The sequence below is a fragment of the Condylura cristata genome, unplaced genomic scaffold, assembly GCF_000260355.1.
Source record: "Condylura cristata isolate star-nosed mole 26May11 unplaced genomic scaffold, ConCri1.0 scaffold00033, whole genome shotgun sequence".
NCBI classification, from domain to species: Eukaryota; Metazoa; Chordata; class Mammalia; order Eulipotyphla; family Talpidae; genus Condylura; species Condylura cristata.
In genome coordinates, this window is record NW_004567134.1 from 16,714,046 (window position 1) to 16,728,411 (window position 14,366).

The 14,366-nt window shown below is 44.3% G+C and overlaps 1 protein-coding gene across 2 annotated transcripts in view; it reads right to left on the minus strand.

Annotated features, from left to right (window-relative positions):
• Nucleotides 1–7,020: 7,020 nt before the first annotated feature.
• Nucleotides 7,021–14,366, minus strand: part of THUMPD3 (THUMP domain containing 3) — a 17,743-nt gene continuing 10,397 nt past the window's right edge. The window contains exons 6-10 of one of the 2 annotated variants that reach the window (XM_012732168.1): nt 13,011–13,080; nt 12,163–12,278; nt 9,749–9,859; nt 9,068–9,191; nt 7,021–8,885 (exon numbers count right to left, since the gene is read on the minus strand). In XM_012732168.1, coding sequence (XP_012587622.1) covers nt 8,736–8,885; nt 9,068–9,191; nt 9,749–9,859; nt 12,163–12,278; nt 13,011–13,080 — 571 coding nt within the window. In that variant the 3' untranslated portion in view covers nt 7,021–8,735. The remainder of the gene's footprint in view (nt 8,886–9,067; nt 9,192–9,748; nt 9,860–12,162; nt 12,279–13,010; nt 13,081–14,366) is intronic. The other variant, XM_004692394.2, reaches the window with a different exon arrangement.

Consider the following 14,366-nt stretch of genomic DNA (forward strand, 5'->3'; position numbering starts at 1 on the left):
GGCGGGGTCGGGCCCGCAGGGCTGCGGTGGGAGGAGCGTGCTCTCCAAAACTCGCGGCGCGAGGTGCAATCCTGAGGCGCTGGCTGCAGTGGAGGAGGCGGAGAGGAGGCCGCACCCTTCTCGGCGGGGGGAGGGGAGTGCCGCAATACCTTTATGGGAGTTCTCGCCGCCTCCGTCGCCCAAGGACCGCCCAGGGCCTAGAAGCCTCCCTCCCTCCCCCCTCCCCCGCGGTCTCGTCATCGTCCTCAAGTCGAGGCGCTCCAGCGCGAGGAGGGGCGGGATCCGTTTGCCCAGGCTTAACCTGGTGCCTGGGCGTTGGCCTGCAGGCTGGAGCAGGTGGAGGGCTGGGGCGGCGAGCCCGGTCTCCCTCTCCCTTGAGTTTGTGGCACAGTCCCCGAAACGCGTGGGGAGGGACAAGGACCCAGGCTGGCCCCGCGGGGAGGTCTGATGCGGCAGTCGAGACTGCGTGTTTTCTCTACTTGAGGGCCTGTTGGGAGCGTTTTTCCGAGGAGATAACAGGGAGATCATGAAAGGGGTCATCGCCCCGAGTTTTATACCCTCCCCCACTTTTGAGACCCTTGCTGCACCAACCAAGCGTAGCATTTCAAAATAAGTCTGCATTTCAGGCTCCCCTTCCCTTGCTCCTTCGGGCCAGGCAGCTTAGCAACTCTCGCTCATACTTTGAGCCCGTTCTGTTTTTTAAGTTGTTCTTGGTCATGCAGTCCCCAGACAGTGTGGCTTTCCCTTCTGTTCTCGGGGAGCCCAGTGAGTCACGGAACCCGACAGATTGGTTCCACCACTAATTGAGCGGCCAGCGCTGCACGGGCTCTAGGCCTGCAGTGCATTTATTCCTTGGGCCTGGTCTTCATAGTCAGATGACCTTGACCACTGCTTTTCTGAGAATTGGATGAGGTTTAGCAGCAGCATGTTTTCACCGCCTCTGAATACCTCCCTCCCTCTCCGTTTCTGTTCTGTTCAGTTAGTATCTGGAGTGAGATGCCATATGCTAGTGACCTTTAAACTTCTGTCTTCTAGTCCACCTTGCATGTTGTGGGGACGGTTGGCAAACAGCATGAATATGACTGCTGCAGCTCCTGGCTCTTGGTTACTTACAAGGCGACTTCCAGCAGGGATGTGATAGGGAAGGCTCCCTAGTGAGCTAAACTCCTATGAGCACATTTTTCCCTCCACCATGAATCGCCACACACACAGACACCCTGCTCAACTCACGTTGAATTGGTTGCTGTTTACCCACGTCCTTGTCACACCTCACGCTTAGGTGGTTCCTCTTCAAATGCTGCCCTTGATGCTCCTTCGCCTCAGACTGAAAGCTCAGCTATCTCCCCTATGATCTTGCCTTCAGTGAGTTATTGTCCTATAAATAGCCAGACTCCCCTATTAAAAACTAGTGCTTTTGCCTGCTCCCATAGCTGGTTGAATCATGGTGCTTTGGGTCGTTGTCATTGCTTGTTTAAATTCTCTGACTGTTCTGAGCTTCTTGAGGGTGCAGGCTCTTGTTCAGTCTTGTACCCTAAGCTCCTGATACATTCCTACATTTAGCTAACCCTGAATACAATGGCGTGAAGGACTTGCACATGTCCTTGCAAGATTTGCTAGGTGATTGGTCTCAATCCGTTCTTTCTGCTTGATACTGCCCTGGGTTAGTGCTGTGCCACAACCGTCTGCAGCGATGGGATTATTCCTGATCTGTGTGTCCGGTATCAGAGTCACTGACCATATGTGGTCATATCGCTAATGAGCAATGGAAACGTGGCTAGTATCACTAAAGAACTGAATTTTAATCTTAAATGTCACTTAAATGCCACTGTGGCCAGTGTAACTGTGAACACAAATTTGTATTGTGGATTCTGGAATACTCACTGTGGACATGGAACATTTTTCTTGTCATACTGGGCAGTAACAAGATAAAAGTTAAATCTTGGTAGTCCGTGTAGGTTTTTCCCCTTCCCTGCTTGTTTTATTTTACCTGTTTATATACCTTGGCTCTATTTAGTTGAGAGCTACCGAACAAACACCATTACCAGCAATAAACCAGCCTTGGACAACAGTGTTGACAAAGAGGGTTGACTGGTTTGGGTTGCAAAATAGAATGCATAATGAATCAGGAGCCTGGAACTTAATTAAACCATGTGGTGTGACAGAAGTTATGTGAGAGAAGAATTCTACTGGATGTTAATGAAACCAGCCCTAAAATTTCAGTCCTATAAGTTGTCATTTTTGGAGAAAACCAGTGGTGGCAATTATGTGTATCTTAAGTTACAGGGAACTGGTCACAAAGTTTCATCCAGGCGAGGTATAAATGAATACATTTTAGCAGCAACGTGCTTTCTGATCTGTGTGTTAATAGAGATTCTTGAAGATTTCTGTTTCATTTCTAAAAGACAATTTTTTTACTTACAATTTCTCTTCAGAATGTGCATTTCTCTTTAGATGGGGTCTTCCGACCTGTGGTGTGCACAGGTGAGCTTGCTGTTTAGTGTGGATTCTGCCCTGCACCAGAGATCATCCTGCGTTCAGGCTTAGGGCACTAAAGCTGCATCAAGCACTACTGCCTGATGCTCTGTAATATTTTTTTTCCCTAATTTTTTCATCTGCCGAACGGGTCATTTTCCCCCCGCTGCTCCCAAAGAGTGCATGGGAAATCATTTCGAAAAACAGAAGAGTAGTAATAGTTAAAAATTCTGGACACTGGGCAGGTCAGACTGTGTTTTGAAAAGGAATGTTAAAATAATCCAATTAATTGGTTTTACTGAACAAGAACGTTCCCAGATAGTGGGAGAAGCTGTAGCATCGTGCTCGCCTCAGCCTCCTGCTCTGCTCTGCTCTGCAGGGAGACTACGGGCCTGTGGCCTCCGACGTTGCGCCGGTGGCTCTTCCCGGTTTCCTGTGCAGCCTCTGCGGAGCCTCTTCCTGTGCTGGGCTCTGTGGGCGCTTTTTGGTTTTTTTCTTTCTTTCTTTTTTTAATAACCACCTCTGTCTCCTTTTGAAATGGAGCCATAGCATTTCTCTTAACATCTAGGGCAGACATTAAGCATGTTGAACACTTGGGCTTGTGTGGAAAGGTTGTTTTTATAAGGGCTTTGCCTTTTATTTTTACATTGGCAAAATTTGAACTAGATAATCTGTCTTCCACGTGCTTTGTTACAGATGGAGGTTTGGTTTAATTATGGTTCACAGCTGTTGATCCCGAGCATGATAGGGATGGGCATGGCGAGGAAGGCCTACTTCAGGCCAGCCCTCCTTGTAGCGCCATGACCTGCTGGGTCACTCTGGGGCCCGTCACCTGCAGCTGAGAACGCTGCCTTTGGTTGGTCACTCTTGTTGGGGCACCAGCCGTTTCCCCACAGATGAGCTTATCTAGTGCTGTCTGCTCTTGCTGGGAGTGAGTGAAAAGCCGAATTTGAGACCTGTAGTGGCATGGAATCGATTTTTTTAGGTTTCTTTTATCTTGGCCAGGGTTGAACCTGATGAATTTTTCCTGGTTTGCCTGGAGGGTGTATCTGTAGACCTTCTTGGTGATTAGAGAAACTTTCTGCCTCTGATATTTCAAAATTATGGTTACATTTAATAATCTTACTTTCCAGCTTTTTCCCCTTGGGTTCAGATCTCTCTCACTTGTGTTTCGATGCCCTTAGTCACCCTTTGTTTTCTATTTGTGGTGTGTGTGTGAGAGAGAGAGATTTAATAATTTTTACTGCTGACAACAGTAATTCGTTTTCACGTGTTTGTGACTGGTCATTTTCCCCAAGAACCCCACTGCTAGTATATGGGTTCTACTTAACTCAGCACTTTACAGAAGAGCCTTTGCTCTTTTTACTTGATTAAAATCTCACCCAAACATTCTGCTATAGTAAATAGTGGCAGTAGTCTATTAGTACATTCTTTAGGCAAAGGCTAGTGGAAAACATAGGTACTTTAGAAGAAATAAATGAATATTAATATTCACTGAGTGCCAGCTCTGGCCCAGATAACGCCCCAAACTCTTTGCCAGGATATTTAGTGTGGTCTTCAGCTCTAAAGCCTCACCTCACAGAGGAAAGTTCTGAGGTTGAACAACTTGCCTGTAGACACATCAACAAATTAAGGGCTAAGAACTCAGACTGGTCTGACTTGCTCAGTGAGCCATTCCACTCCATGGTTCTACCCTCCTCTGGTGGGAAGGGTCTTCGGGACTTTGAAATGGCTGCCAGAAAGAGGGTGGGTGGATGGTGCAGACTTTTAGGGCAGAGAGAACTCACTGGGGTTTTGTTAACAGTAATCTGGACTATGAAATGGTGAGCTCGGGTGGACAGCTAGTGCCATGAAATGGAAGGGAAGTTACAGGAGTCAGTAGTTGCTGCTGGGCATCTGTCGGCACTCAGGGACCGGCCTCATGCCCTCAGTGCCACTGTCCGGGGCCTCCGTTGTGTGTTCAGAGCAGTTCTTGGTGGAAGTGTGGCCCAGAGCACAGGTCCTGAAGGTGTGTTGAACGGCTCTTTAGAATCCCCCTCCTTTTTCCTACTCCGTTTGTAAAGTCGTCGTTGCCTAACCGGGCTATTTTCTCTTCTAGGTTGTTCATTGAGGGCAGGGCATGGCGTTTGTACCTGTGTCCACGTTGCCTGAGCATAGGGAGGTCTTCGAGGTCAAAACTTAGCAGCACTGAGATGCTAGTTACCCGTGCAGCGCATCCTCACAGCTTCAGCACGTACATGATGTGCTGTGACATCAGGATGTAACTGAATGGTCCTGTGTCTTCAGTTGTCTGGAGCTTCCTAAGGTGGTAAGGCTGAAGGCATGGCTATTTGGGTTTTTAGAAATTAACGGTTTATAGCTTCTATAATCTCACAACTCTCAATACTGTGCAATTCTAAGATTGTATAGATTTCTTTGTGCCTGAGCATAAACATGTATGCTGTAATTCTTAGGTACTGTTTTAAGTATTAAGTTACTTAATATTTAACCAAAACTTACCAGAATAGCCATTCTCTAAAATATTTGTTTTTCTTAAGCGTGGCTTAACGATTGAGTCCATTTGTTCAACCGATAGCTATACCAGCTATACTTAAAAAGGATAAGAAGTTAATTCTGTCAGAGTTTTCTGTCTCATAAGAAGAATTAGCTGCAGTGAAACTAGAAGAGCTGCTGAGGTATCTTAAAGATAAGTTGTAACTCATTGTGTGACATTGGCTGGAGGAACATACCCAGTAGCTGAAGAGCCAGTACTGTCGATGCTGGCTAAGAAGTCAGTCATGGGAATGATTTTTGTCATTAAAGGTCATTTGTGGAGACCAGTCTGCCTGAGTGGCTCGTGCAGATGTGTGCTTCTGCCTCATAACTGGATGAATCTGAGAGGGCTGGGCTTGTTCCTTGCATTTGTTTAGCACCTACTAGCCAGGGAGGCTGACGAGAAAGCTTGGCCCCAAATGTGTCCTGCAGTAGTGTTGAGAAGCTCGTTAGAACCTCCTGCTTGAGCCTGACATCTTCACTAATGGTGAAAAGACACAGGTTGCTGCATCTGCTGGCATCGTGGTAAGTGGCACCGAACTGCTGGGCATTGTTCACTGCAGTGCCTCTGTAGTGTAGAGGGGGAATGCCAGTTACACTTTCAGACATCCCTGTGAAAACACTGGACATTAGTTCAATCTGGACCCTGAGCACTTCACTTAAAATGAAGTCTGAAATGGGAAGTTTACACACAGCATCTGGCTAGATGCTTAAATATAGTAGTTTTTTCTCAGGAAAACGTATTGGTGCCGTTGTGTTACAAGAGAAATTTTTTTTCTTAGGCCACCTTTTTTACTTGGAAAAATCTAGATTGTCAGAATTGGCTCCTTGGCAGACATTTTTATTTTACTATGAAGGAATTGAAGAGTTCAAGGAAAACAGTTGACAGCAACTAAATTAAAACTCAAACTTCAAAGTGAAATTAGAATTTTGGTAACACACTCGGAGCTTTAGATTTTCCAGTGCTGGCTTTTATGAGACAGCAGTGTGACCAGTATGAATTCTAAATATATAATGAGCTGGACAAACCTACAAGGTTTATGAAACTAAATGAGCTGACACTTCCAAATGACTGATGAAACTGCACATAATCTAAACCAGTAGAAGGCAAAATAAGAATGTCGCTGTCTTCTGTTAAAGCTGACATTTCTTCAAAATGTGAAGTAATGCCACTGTTGAAAATATTAAGGCAGTGCATTTTTACTTCCTGTTTTCAGTTCTTGTGTGGTAAGATACTGGCAAATTACTTGTTCGGGCCCTCTGTTTAAAGACTATGAAGAGTCTTTGGCTCTGAAGCCAAAGTCTGAGCTTAGTAAACATTCAGATGCCTGTTGAATAGCTGGATGGAGCTGAAGGTGACGCTAGCAGTCAGCCTGGGTGATGAGGAGTGGGCATGCTGTGACAGGAAGGCTCTGGTGGCGTCTAAGAGTAGGTGCCTGTTGAGTTTGAGGTGGGACATGTAAGGGTAACTATAGTTGGACATTTATAATTTGGGGTTGAAGATGGAAATATCATTCCAGTAAAAATTGCTTCAGTCATAAAACAGCTCCTTTTATATCATAGCTATGAAGTTAGGACCAGCAAGCAATCTTGAGGCGAGAGGGTGTGACAGCTTTAACATTGCACATTTAAGAGTCTCGGACGGCAGAGACCTATCTGGTGCTACTTTAACCCTGTTCTCTCTGGAGCTCTCACCTAACACCTCACCTGAACTAAGAAAAGGCTGCCAATGCAGCACTGTAATACCACAGTGGGAAGCTGAACTCCAAAACAAAGTATTGTAAACCGGTGGAAAGTCAATAAAATATTGCTTTAAAAAATCAGGTCATGTCAGAGTGGTGTGTTGTGCTGTCTTTTGCCTAGCTCACAAAGTATTTGTATACTAGGTACTCTGTAACCCATCAGAATACTTACCCCCTCCCACACCACCCCTCACGTCAGTGTTTGGTCCTTGCAGGTGGGATCTGAACCATAGCGACCGTGGTGCCAGTCTGCAGTTCTTTCTGGAAGCTCCATTTTGCCACCTTGAAAGAGTGCTTTTTTGATCACAGTGCATTGCCAGTCTCTGGGAGGTGCCTTTATTAATACTTACAAAATCTGTTTACATCCAAAGTACAGTGACTGGTTTATGACTCATCTAAGTCTCAGGTTGCTGCAAGTTACCTGCCCTGTGTCTTCACATTCCTGGGGTGCTGGTGGCCCCCTTGAAAGGTTAAAACTGGGTTGACAACAAGGAGGTGGTGGTGGGGTGACATGTAGCTTAGCCCAGATCTTTGATGATGTCTGCTCCCTTCCTTTCCTGGACAGCAGATTACTACCAAGCAGGCTGAAGGATGCTCACTACAAGCTGCAGTGTCTTGCCTTGGTCTGGCAATGTTTCGTTGAGGTTTAGTAAGGTTAAGGCTACAGTGGAGCAAGTAGGGTGTTTGACACTTAGAAACCAAGCCAGTGTGCAAACCACGGATTCATTTGTTTAAAACATTCATTTGAGTAGAGGCTGTACCAGGGACTTGGTCCTATGGACTGCTGGCCTGCCCTCATTTAAAGGTTTAAATGGCTCCTTTAGGTGAGAGGAGGTTTTATATGAAATCACACAGCTGTGCATTCTGGTGATGGTAAAAGAAACTTTGATATAAAGCCTTTAAAAAATCTCAGTCCATAGACAAGGGCAGTTAGCTGTGGTTGTAGTGAAGGACCATCTTGAAGAGTAAGACGTAAAGTAAGGAAGAAGGGCACACGATTGCTACTGCTGACCCAGTACTAAAAAGCTAAGGTGAACACAGACAAAGAAATATTACAAAGAAAGGCTTTTTATGCTGCACCAGGAAAACAGTTTTCACGAGGACTTGATGCTCAGGTCATTTGATTTTCCACTGTTGGAAAGATTTTAGGCAACTGGTAAACGAACTAAGTATGGAGAAAATGGAAGAACTGACAATTTTTAATTCAAACATGCATCCAGTCTCTAGTTCTAAGAAACTGATACTGAGACAGGTTTAAGTTTGAAGCAATATCATCTTTATATTGAAAGAAAAATAAAGGCATTTTAAATTTGGCTGGTTGGTCCCACAGTCCATCTATTAACGTGTTTGCTGCTACTTACAGGAATGCCCTATTCTAACGGTTCATCATCTGTAGTTCTTTTGCTGCCAATCCTCCATTTTACTTCTATCTTGACTTGAATGACATGCATATTTTTAAGGCTGATGGTATACTTTCCTATAGGTCTTGAGAAGTTTGTTCTTGTCGCTGGGGCAAACACTAATCACAAAATGGAATGCTGCTTCACTCTTTAAGTTTGAGAAAGGAGAACTATTAAATAGCAAAGCTGCAGAGGCGATGACCCAAGATGCTAGCTCGGGGCTGCTTTTCACCTGCTACAGTGGAAAACAGGAGCTTTAATAAAGCCTGAAAATAAAAATTTTAAACCCAAACCAGAGCATTTTAGTAGGCTTTTCACTAGGTATTTTTAAAACACTTAAAGATATGTGTTAATTGCCCAGCCTACTTCCAGCCAGCTCCAAGGAGCAGCTCTGCTTCCTGTTAGGACCTTCACTAGCTTTGCATTACATCCACATTGTGATATCAGGGAGGATGAAGAGCTGTGGATCAGGTTAAACTGTGCAAGCTGCACTTAGGATACAGCTACTTTTCTCTCAAAAGCAAGTTCTTCTTGTCAACATTTCCAGTGTCAGGAAATAGAAATGTATTGATCATCTTCACTGTCTGCATTACCAAGGAATTCTTTCTCCATCTTGTTCGGAAGGATGAACAAAGGCTTGAGGTGTACGTTTCAGGAGATAAACTGCAGCGTGCAGACCCCCTATGTTTACCCAGACAGTATGCACCTTCCGCCACATGTGTCCCATTCCAGATAATGCCTGTGTACACACAAGAAGCATACAAGTAGTTAGCTGACCATCTGTTTCCAGAACAAGGAGTCTCTTAGTTGTCAGAACACTGGGGGAAGAGAAAACATCCTACTCAAATTTAATATCCCTAAGTCTGCTTACAAAGATCTTCAAGTTGCCTCAGGCTGAATTTTGGAGCTAACATACAGCACCTTGGTAAAACATTTCTTGTCCTGAGTCAGTAGGACTGCACGGCCTGTCCCAGGTCTGCAGACGCGGCTCATCTCCTGCAGGCAAGCTGGATAGAGGTTCCAGTTTCTTTTCTTTGAGCCCATCCTTGAAGAGAGAGTTCCAATGAGTCAAACAACTGTTGCCAGAGATAAACAACCAGCACTATGTGAAAAGAAATTATTTAAATATAATTTGCCATTTCCACTCGATGTCAGAGAAACAGTGATGAACGTTTATGGACTGCTTAGAGTTCTTCAGTTACAGAAAAATTTCATTTGATAGCCCTAAGTCACATAATTTGTCCTCAATGACAATAAGAGAAGTCAAATTATATAAATCAGGCCAGTGATTAGAAATCATTTACCCTAAGAAAGAGCCAAGCTTTGCTCAACCATTGTGTGTGTGTGTGTGTGTGTGTGTGTGTGTATGACAACACTGAGCTAGACAGTGAGTGATACATAATGCTCAAAATGAGTCCCCTATGCAGTCAGGATCAAAATGGAGTTGATGCATTACAGATTTCTAAGGAGAAAGGATATGGGTGCATCTACTACTTGTTGGAATTCTTAACTGAAACACTGCTCGGCTAAGAGGAAAAATGCTTTTGTGGGCTGCTCAGTACACTCATGGGCACCTGTGTAACAGGTGGGAGCCCGCCCTACCTCTTCCCAAAGGGCATGTCCGTTACAATGATATCCACAGAGCCAGTTCTCAGCGGCAGCTTGCAGATATCCCACTGCACAGCGTCTATGGGCAAGCCCCAGGACAGTTTGCTGTGGGGACAAAGAAAAGTCTGTCAACATACTTTAAAACATAAAATTTTAAAAAGTGTTTCTGAAGGAACTGTTGTAAAGTACAAACTGCTGCTAAATGCTATTGGGACAACAGCAAGTTAGTGAGGAAAACTTCAAAGTAGCATGTAGGAAGAAAGCATAAAGTCACATGATAAAACAATGGTAAAATAAGTACACCTTAAAAATGGTTAAGAGTGGTTTTCAAGTGATGTCTACATCTGTTTCATTTAAATTTAAGGAAAAACAGATCAGATTGCGACACAACTGCAATAGACAACTTTGAAAACACGTAAATCACACAGCTGACAATGTAAAAACATCACTGCTGAAACAGATCGGCAGTGGTGAAACACTGGGCAAAGTCAGAAACAACCTTAAAGAGAAAACTATGATGAAATTGGGGAAAAATCAGAAACAGAACACTAACAGAAAACAGTGACGAAATTGGGAAGAGTCAGAACACTAAGATTAAAGCATTACAAAGTGACCGGGATTAAAAACTGGTTCCAAGTTTTTAAAGAAACATATAAAATTAGAAAATATGCAAGTATTTGTTTTAAGATTAAAATGTCTGTATACCATGCTAAAAAACAAGGCCAAGAAAGAAAAGCTAAAAGCTAAAAGACATAGTGAATAGAACAGTTACAGTGATTTAAATCCTCTGCTCTAAGGCAAAGCTACTGATTGAAGAAACAAAATATGGCAGGGAATAAACAATACACAAGCTATCAATGAAAGGAAATTAGGGGCAATCCTAGTGGCACATGTTGTTTAAGTGCAGCACTACGAAGCTGTCTGCAGCCACTGCAGCATGGGTTCGATCCCCAGCCAAGGAGTGACCCACAGAGCACAGCAGACTTAGGTCTCCCCGCTGCTCCCTTCAGCGTGGATTTCAGTGGATCAGCCTGTTCTGCTCCCCACTCTGTCTCTGGTGACTCCTTTCGCCCCCACACCTCAGGCCTATTCTTGAATGCATAAATAAATATTTTTATTTAAAAAACATTAAAAATTTCAAGGCAAATTAAATGAGCAGAAATTAAAGGGTTACAATACAGAATTTAAGAAAAAAATAAGAGATCAACACTAAAAAACACCACCACAGATACGGAAACAACCGTGGCACCACCATCTGTAACAACAAATCACCATAGTGCCTAAAGCGCTAACGAGTAACATTCCCACCAGCTCCTCCCAGAGACAATGGACACCAGCAAGCCAAGGCGGCGGGTGGAGCCACTAGATGCACCTGAGTGTGGCCAGAGCAGAGTCTGGGCAGCACCACAGGTGTCTGGGAGAACATCTCCTGGGGCTGTGGGTGGGTGGGCTTCCCATGCAGATGTCAAGAGGATGCGACTGGAAACCATGGAATATTCTGCTTGGGAACAGGGCTGGCGGGGTGGGGCGGAGGCAGGTCCTTTGGGTGCTCTTCCTTTGAAGAGCTGGTGTCAAGCACCATGTGACAGAGGCAGGGTTTTTGGGGGTGGGTGGGAGCCTGCACAGTGGCGATACAGGGAGGACTCGGCTCACTACCACTGTGACGAGCACTCTGGCCTCCCCCACTCGGGATGTTCTTTAGAACACTAGGCCTCAGGGTGCCGGCAAGGTTTCTTCCTAAACTGAGGTTCTTTTAAGTGAGAAATCACAGAAAACAGACTAAATAAACTGCAGTCTACCTGTAAAATGGGATCTTGTGCAGTCATTAAAAAACAGAACATCTAGGCCCTCCCTGGTGGCGCAGCGGGTTAAAGCACAGCACTGAGAATCTAAAGCCGCTTCCTCATGAGTTCGATTCCCGCCTGCCCCGGAGGTGACCACATGGCGTGGCAGACCTCTCCTGACCCGCCCGCTGCTCCCCTCAGCAGTGTATTTCGTTGATCTGCCTGTTCTGCACTCCACTCTGTCTCTGGTGAATTCTCTCACCCTCCACATCTCTGGCCTGTATCCCAGTTCTGTATGCACAAATAAAATAAAATCTTTAAAAAAAAAAAACAGAACATCTAAAATCAAAGCGTTTGAAAATTTGTGGAATTAAAATAAGTCTAACAGTATTTTTTCAGTGTGAAAAAAAAATTAAAAAAAAAGGGAAGACAAAAGCAGCTGCATCAGGGAAGGGAAATTATAGTTAAAAAAAATTCTAACAGAACTTTAATGTCTAAAGTGAGTCTCACAATATCTTCATTGTGGCTATCTGATGTCATAAATCACTGGGGGTATTAATTCATAAAGTCAGTTTGAAAAGTGATTAAGTCTAACACATGCTACAAAGTATCTTGAATGTTTACCCTTCTTTCACTTGGCTCTTGGTCAACAGAGAGGAGATGTTATTCGCTGCTCTGTTCACAGCCAGTGGATTATTGTCACCAGCAATATGGTAGCAGCTGGGCCACTCAGTGGCCCCCTGAAAGGCAAGAGTACATATATAAAAACAGAACAGGCAAATGGCAAAAAACATCATTTAAATCGTCAATAAATAAGACAATCTGATCAGCAGATGCTTTTCTAAAGTGGCAAAACTGCGTGCTGTCAGGGAGCTGTCCCTGCTTCCACGCCTGTGTCCGGTGTCGGAATTCCTCCCTGCTCACATTTCAAGGCCCGGCTCAAGTGTCATTCCCTCTGTAACATCAACTCCAGCTCTTCAAATTCTCGCTGGCAATGTCACAGCAATTTTGAAAACCATTTAAGAATGCCTGGTATCTCGCCTTGTCAGATTTCCTAAGAAACCTAGACGATGTTGGTAGGTTTTCTCTTTTTACAACTATACTCTCTCAAAGAACCAAAGTGGATTAAGCAGCAAACTCCCACTTTATAGAAATGAAATCACCATCCCCAGTTTATGCTTGTATCTTCAGTTACCTTTTCTGTTCAACTCTACCAATCTGTTATTGAAAAGGAGCTTACCAGGATGTACAGCCTTTTCTGTAACCCACAAATGGATCTCATCCTTGGCTATTTGTAGTAAGTAGTTACATGCTATACACAGAAGTGTTCTAGCTTTACTAGTTCATTCTTTCAAAACCCTTTAGTCTACTGACCCAGCCTTGGTGATTTCATTCTGTCTCATTTGTCCATTAGGTCTAGAACATTCTGGATACAGCCCTTTTCTATCTAAAAGCTAAAGGAAAGTCATTACCTCAATTGGTATCGCCCCTGTTCCACACATTGGATCAACTATTATATCAGTAGGTTGAGGTGCGCAGAGCCTGAGAAAAGAAAACAGCCTACGTGAGGGGGCTTCAGCAGCTGAGGCCGCCACAGGAAATATTTCTGAAGTTACAAGGTCAAGGACCTATTATGCTAGCAGGATGGAACGGGTCAGTATTCATGGTAGATGCCAATTTGTAATTACATGTTGACTCTGTGTCCCTTAAAAGAAATGACATACAACTAAAAATCCACTTTGATTACACCTAAAATCCCACTTCCCTACTAGATGGAATTGAGCTTCTCAACCTTTGCAGAGATGTATATGAATGTATAGATATATATGCTTTAGAAAAGTGTTATTTTGCTTACAAACCTGTGTTATGTTAAAAAATGCTCAAACATGGGCCCTCACTGGTAGCTCAGTGGCTTAAAGCACAGCACTACAGAACTAGCTTCCACACAAGTCTGATCCCCAGCCAGGGAGGTGACCCACATGGCGCACGCAGACCTCTCCTGTCTGGCCCCATCAGCAGTGTGCTTCATCAATCTGCCTGTTCTGCTCTCTACTCTGTCTCTGGTGAGTCCTCTCCCCCCCCCGGGCTGTACTCCAGGTCTGTATGCATAAATAAATATTTTTTTAAAACCCAAACATTTCCAATAACACATGTATCAATGAAAGTTTAGTGACAATTAGAGATTCAGTATTCCTTCTCTTGTAAATTTAAAGATAATCTTTACTTTGAGCATTTACTATTTATCAGGCACAGATTTAAGTTCTTTAGATGAATTATTGGGACAATTATCTGAACACTGTGAGGTAAGTTATTGTCATTCTTCCCATTGTTTACACAAGTTGATGCAAAACCTGTCCATCGACACAAAACTATCAGGGTTAGAATCAAGATGAAAGGGGTCCCTCTCAGTGACGTGCCGTTACCCCATCTGTGAAGCAGCTCTCCTCGCACTGGTCACGATGTTCCTCTTCCCTTTGTTTGTTCTGCTCATCTTCTCATGATCTATGCTATGTGCTACACACAAAGCAACTATTTAGCTTCCTGACAAGACTGGGAATCTTGGGGATTAACCCTGGATTCTTACTGTAACACCAGCCCAGCTTGGATCCCCCTGACCCCCATTCCTGCCGCTCAACACAGGGCAACAGCCCCTCGGCGGCCCTGCTGGGAGTAACTGGGTCCGCCCAGCCACTGCTGCTGGGGCCATGTGCAGCCTTGACTAAACTCCATCAGTCAGCTTTCCTCTTCCAAGCATTTGAAATGACATAGCTAGAAGCTGTAGTCAGAATGGGTCGATCATTTGAAAATGGAAACAGACAAATTTAGAC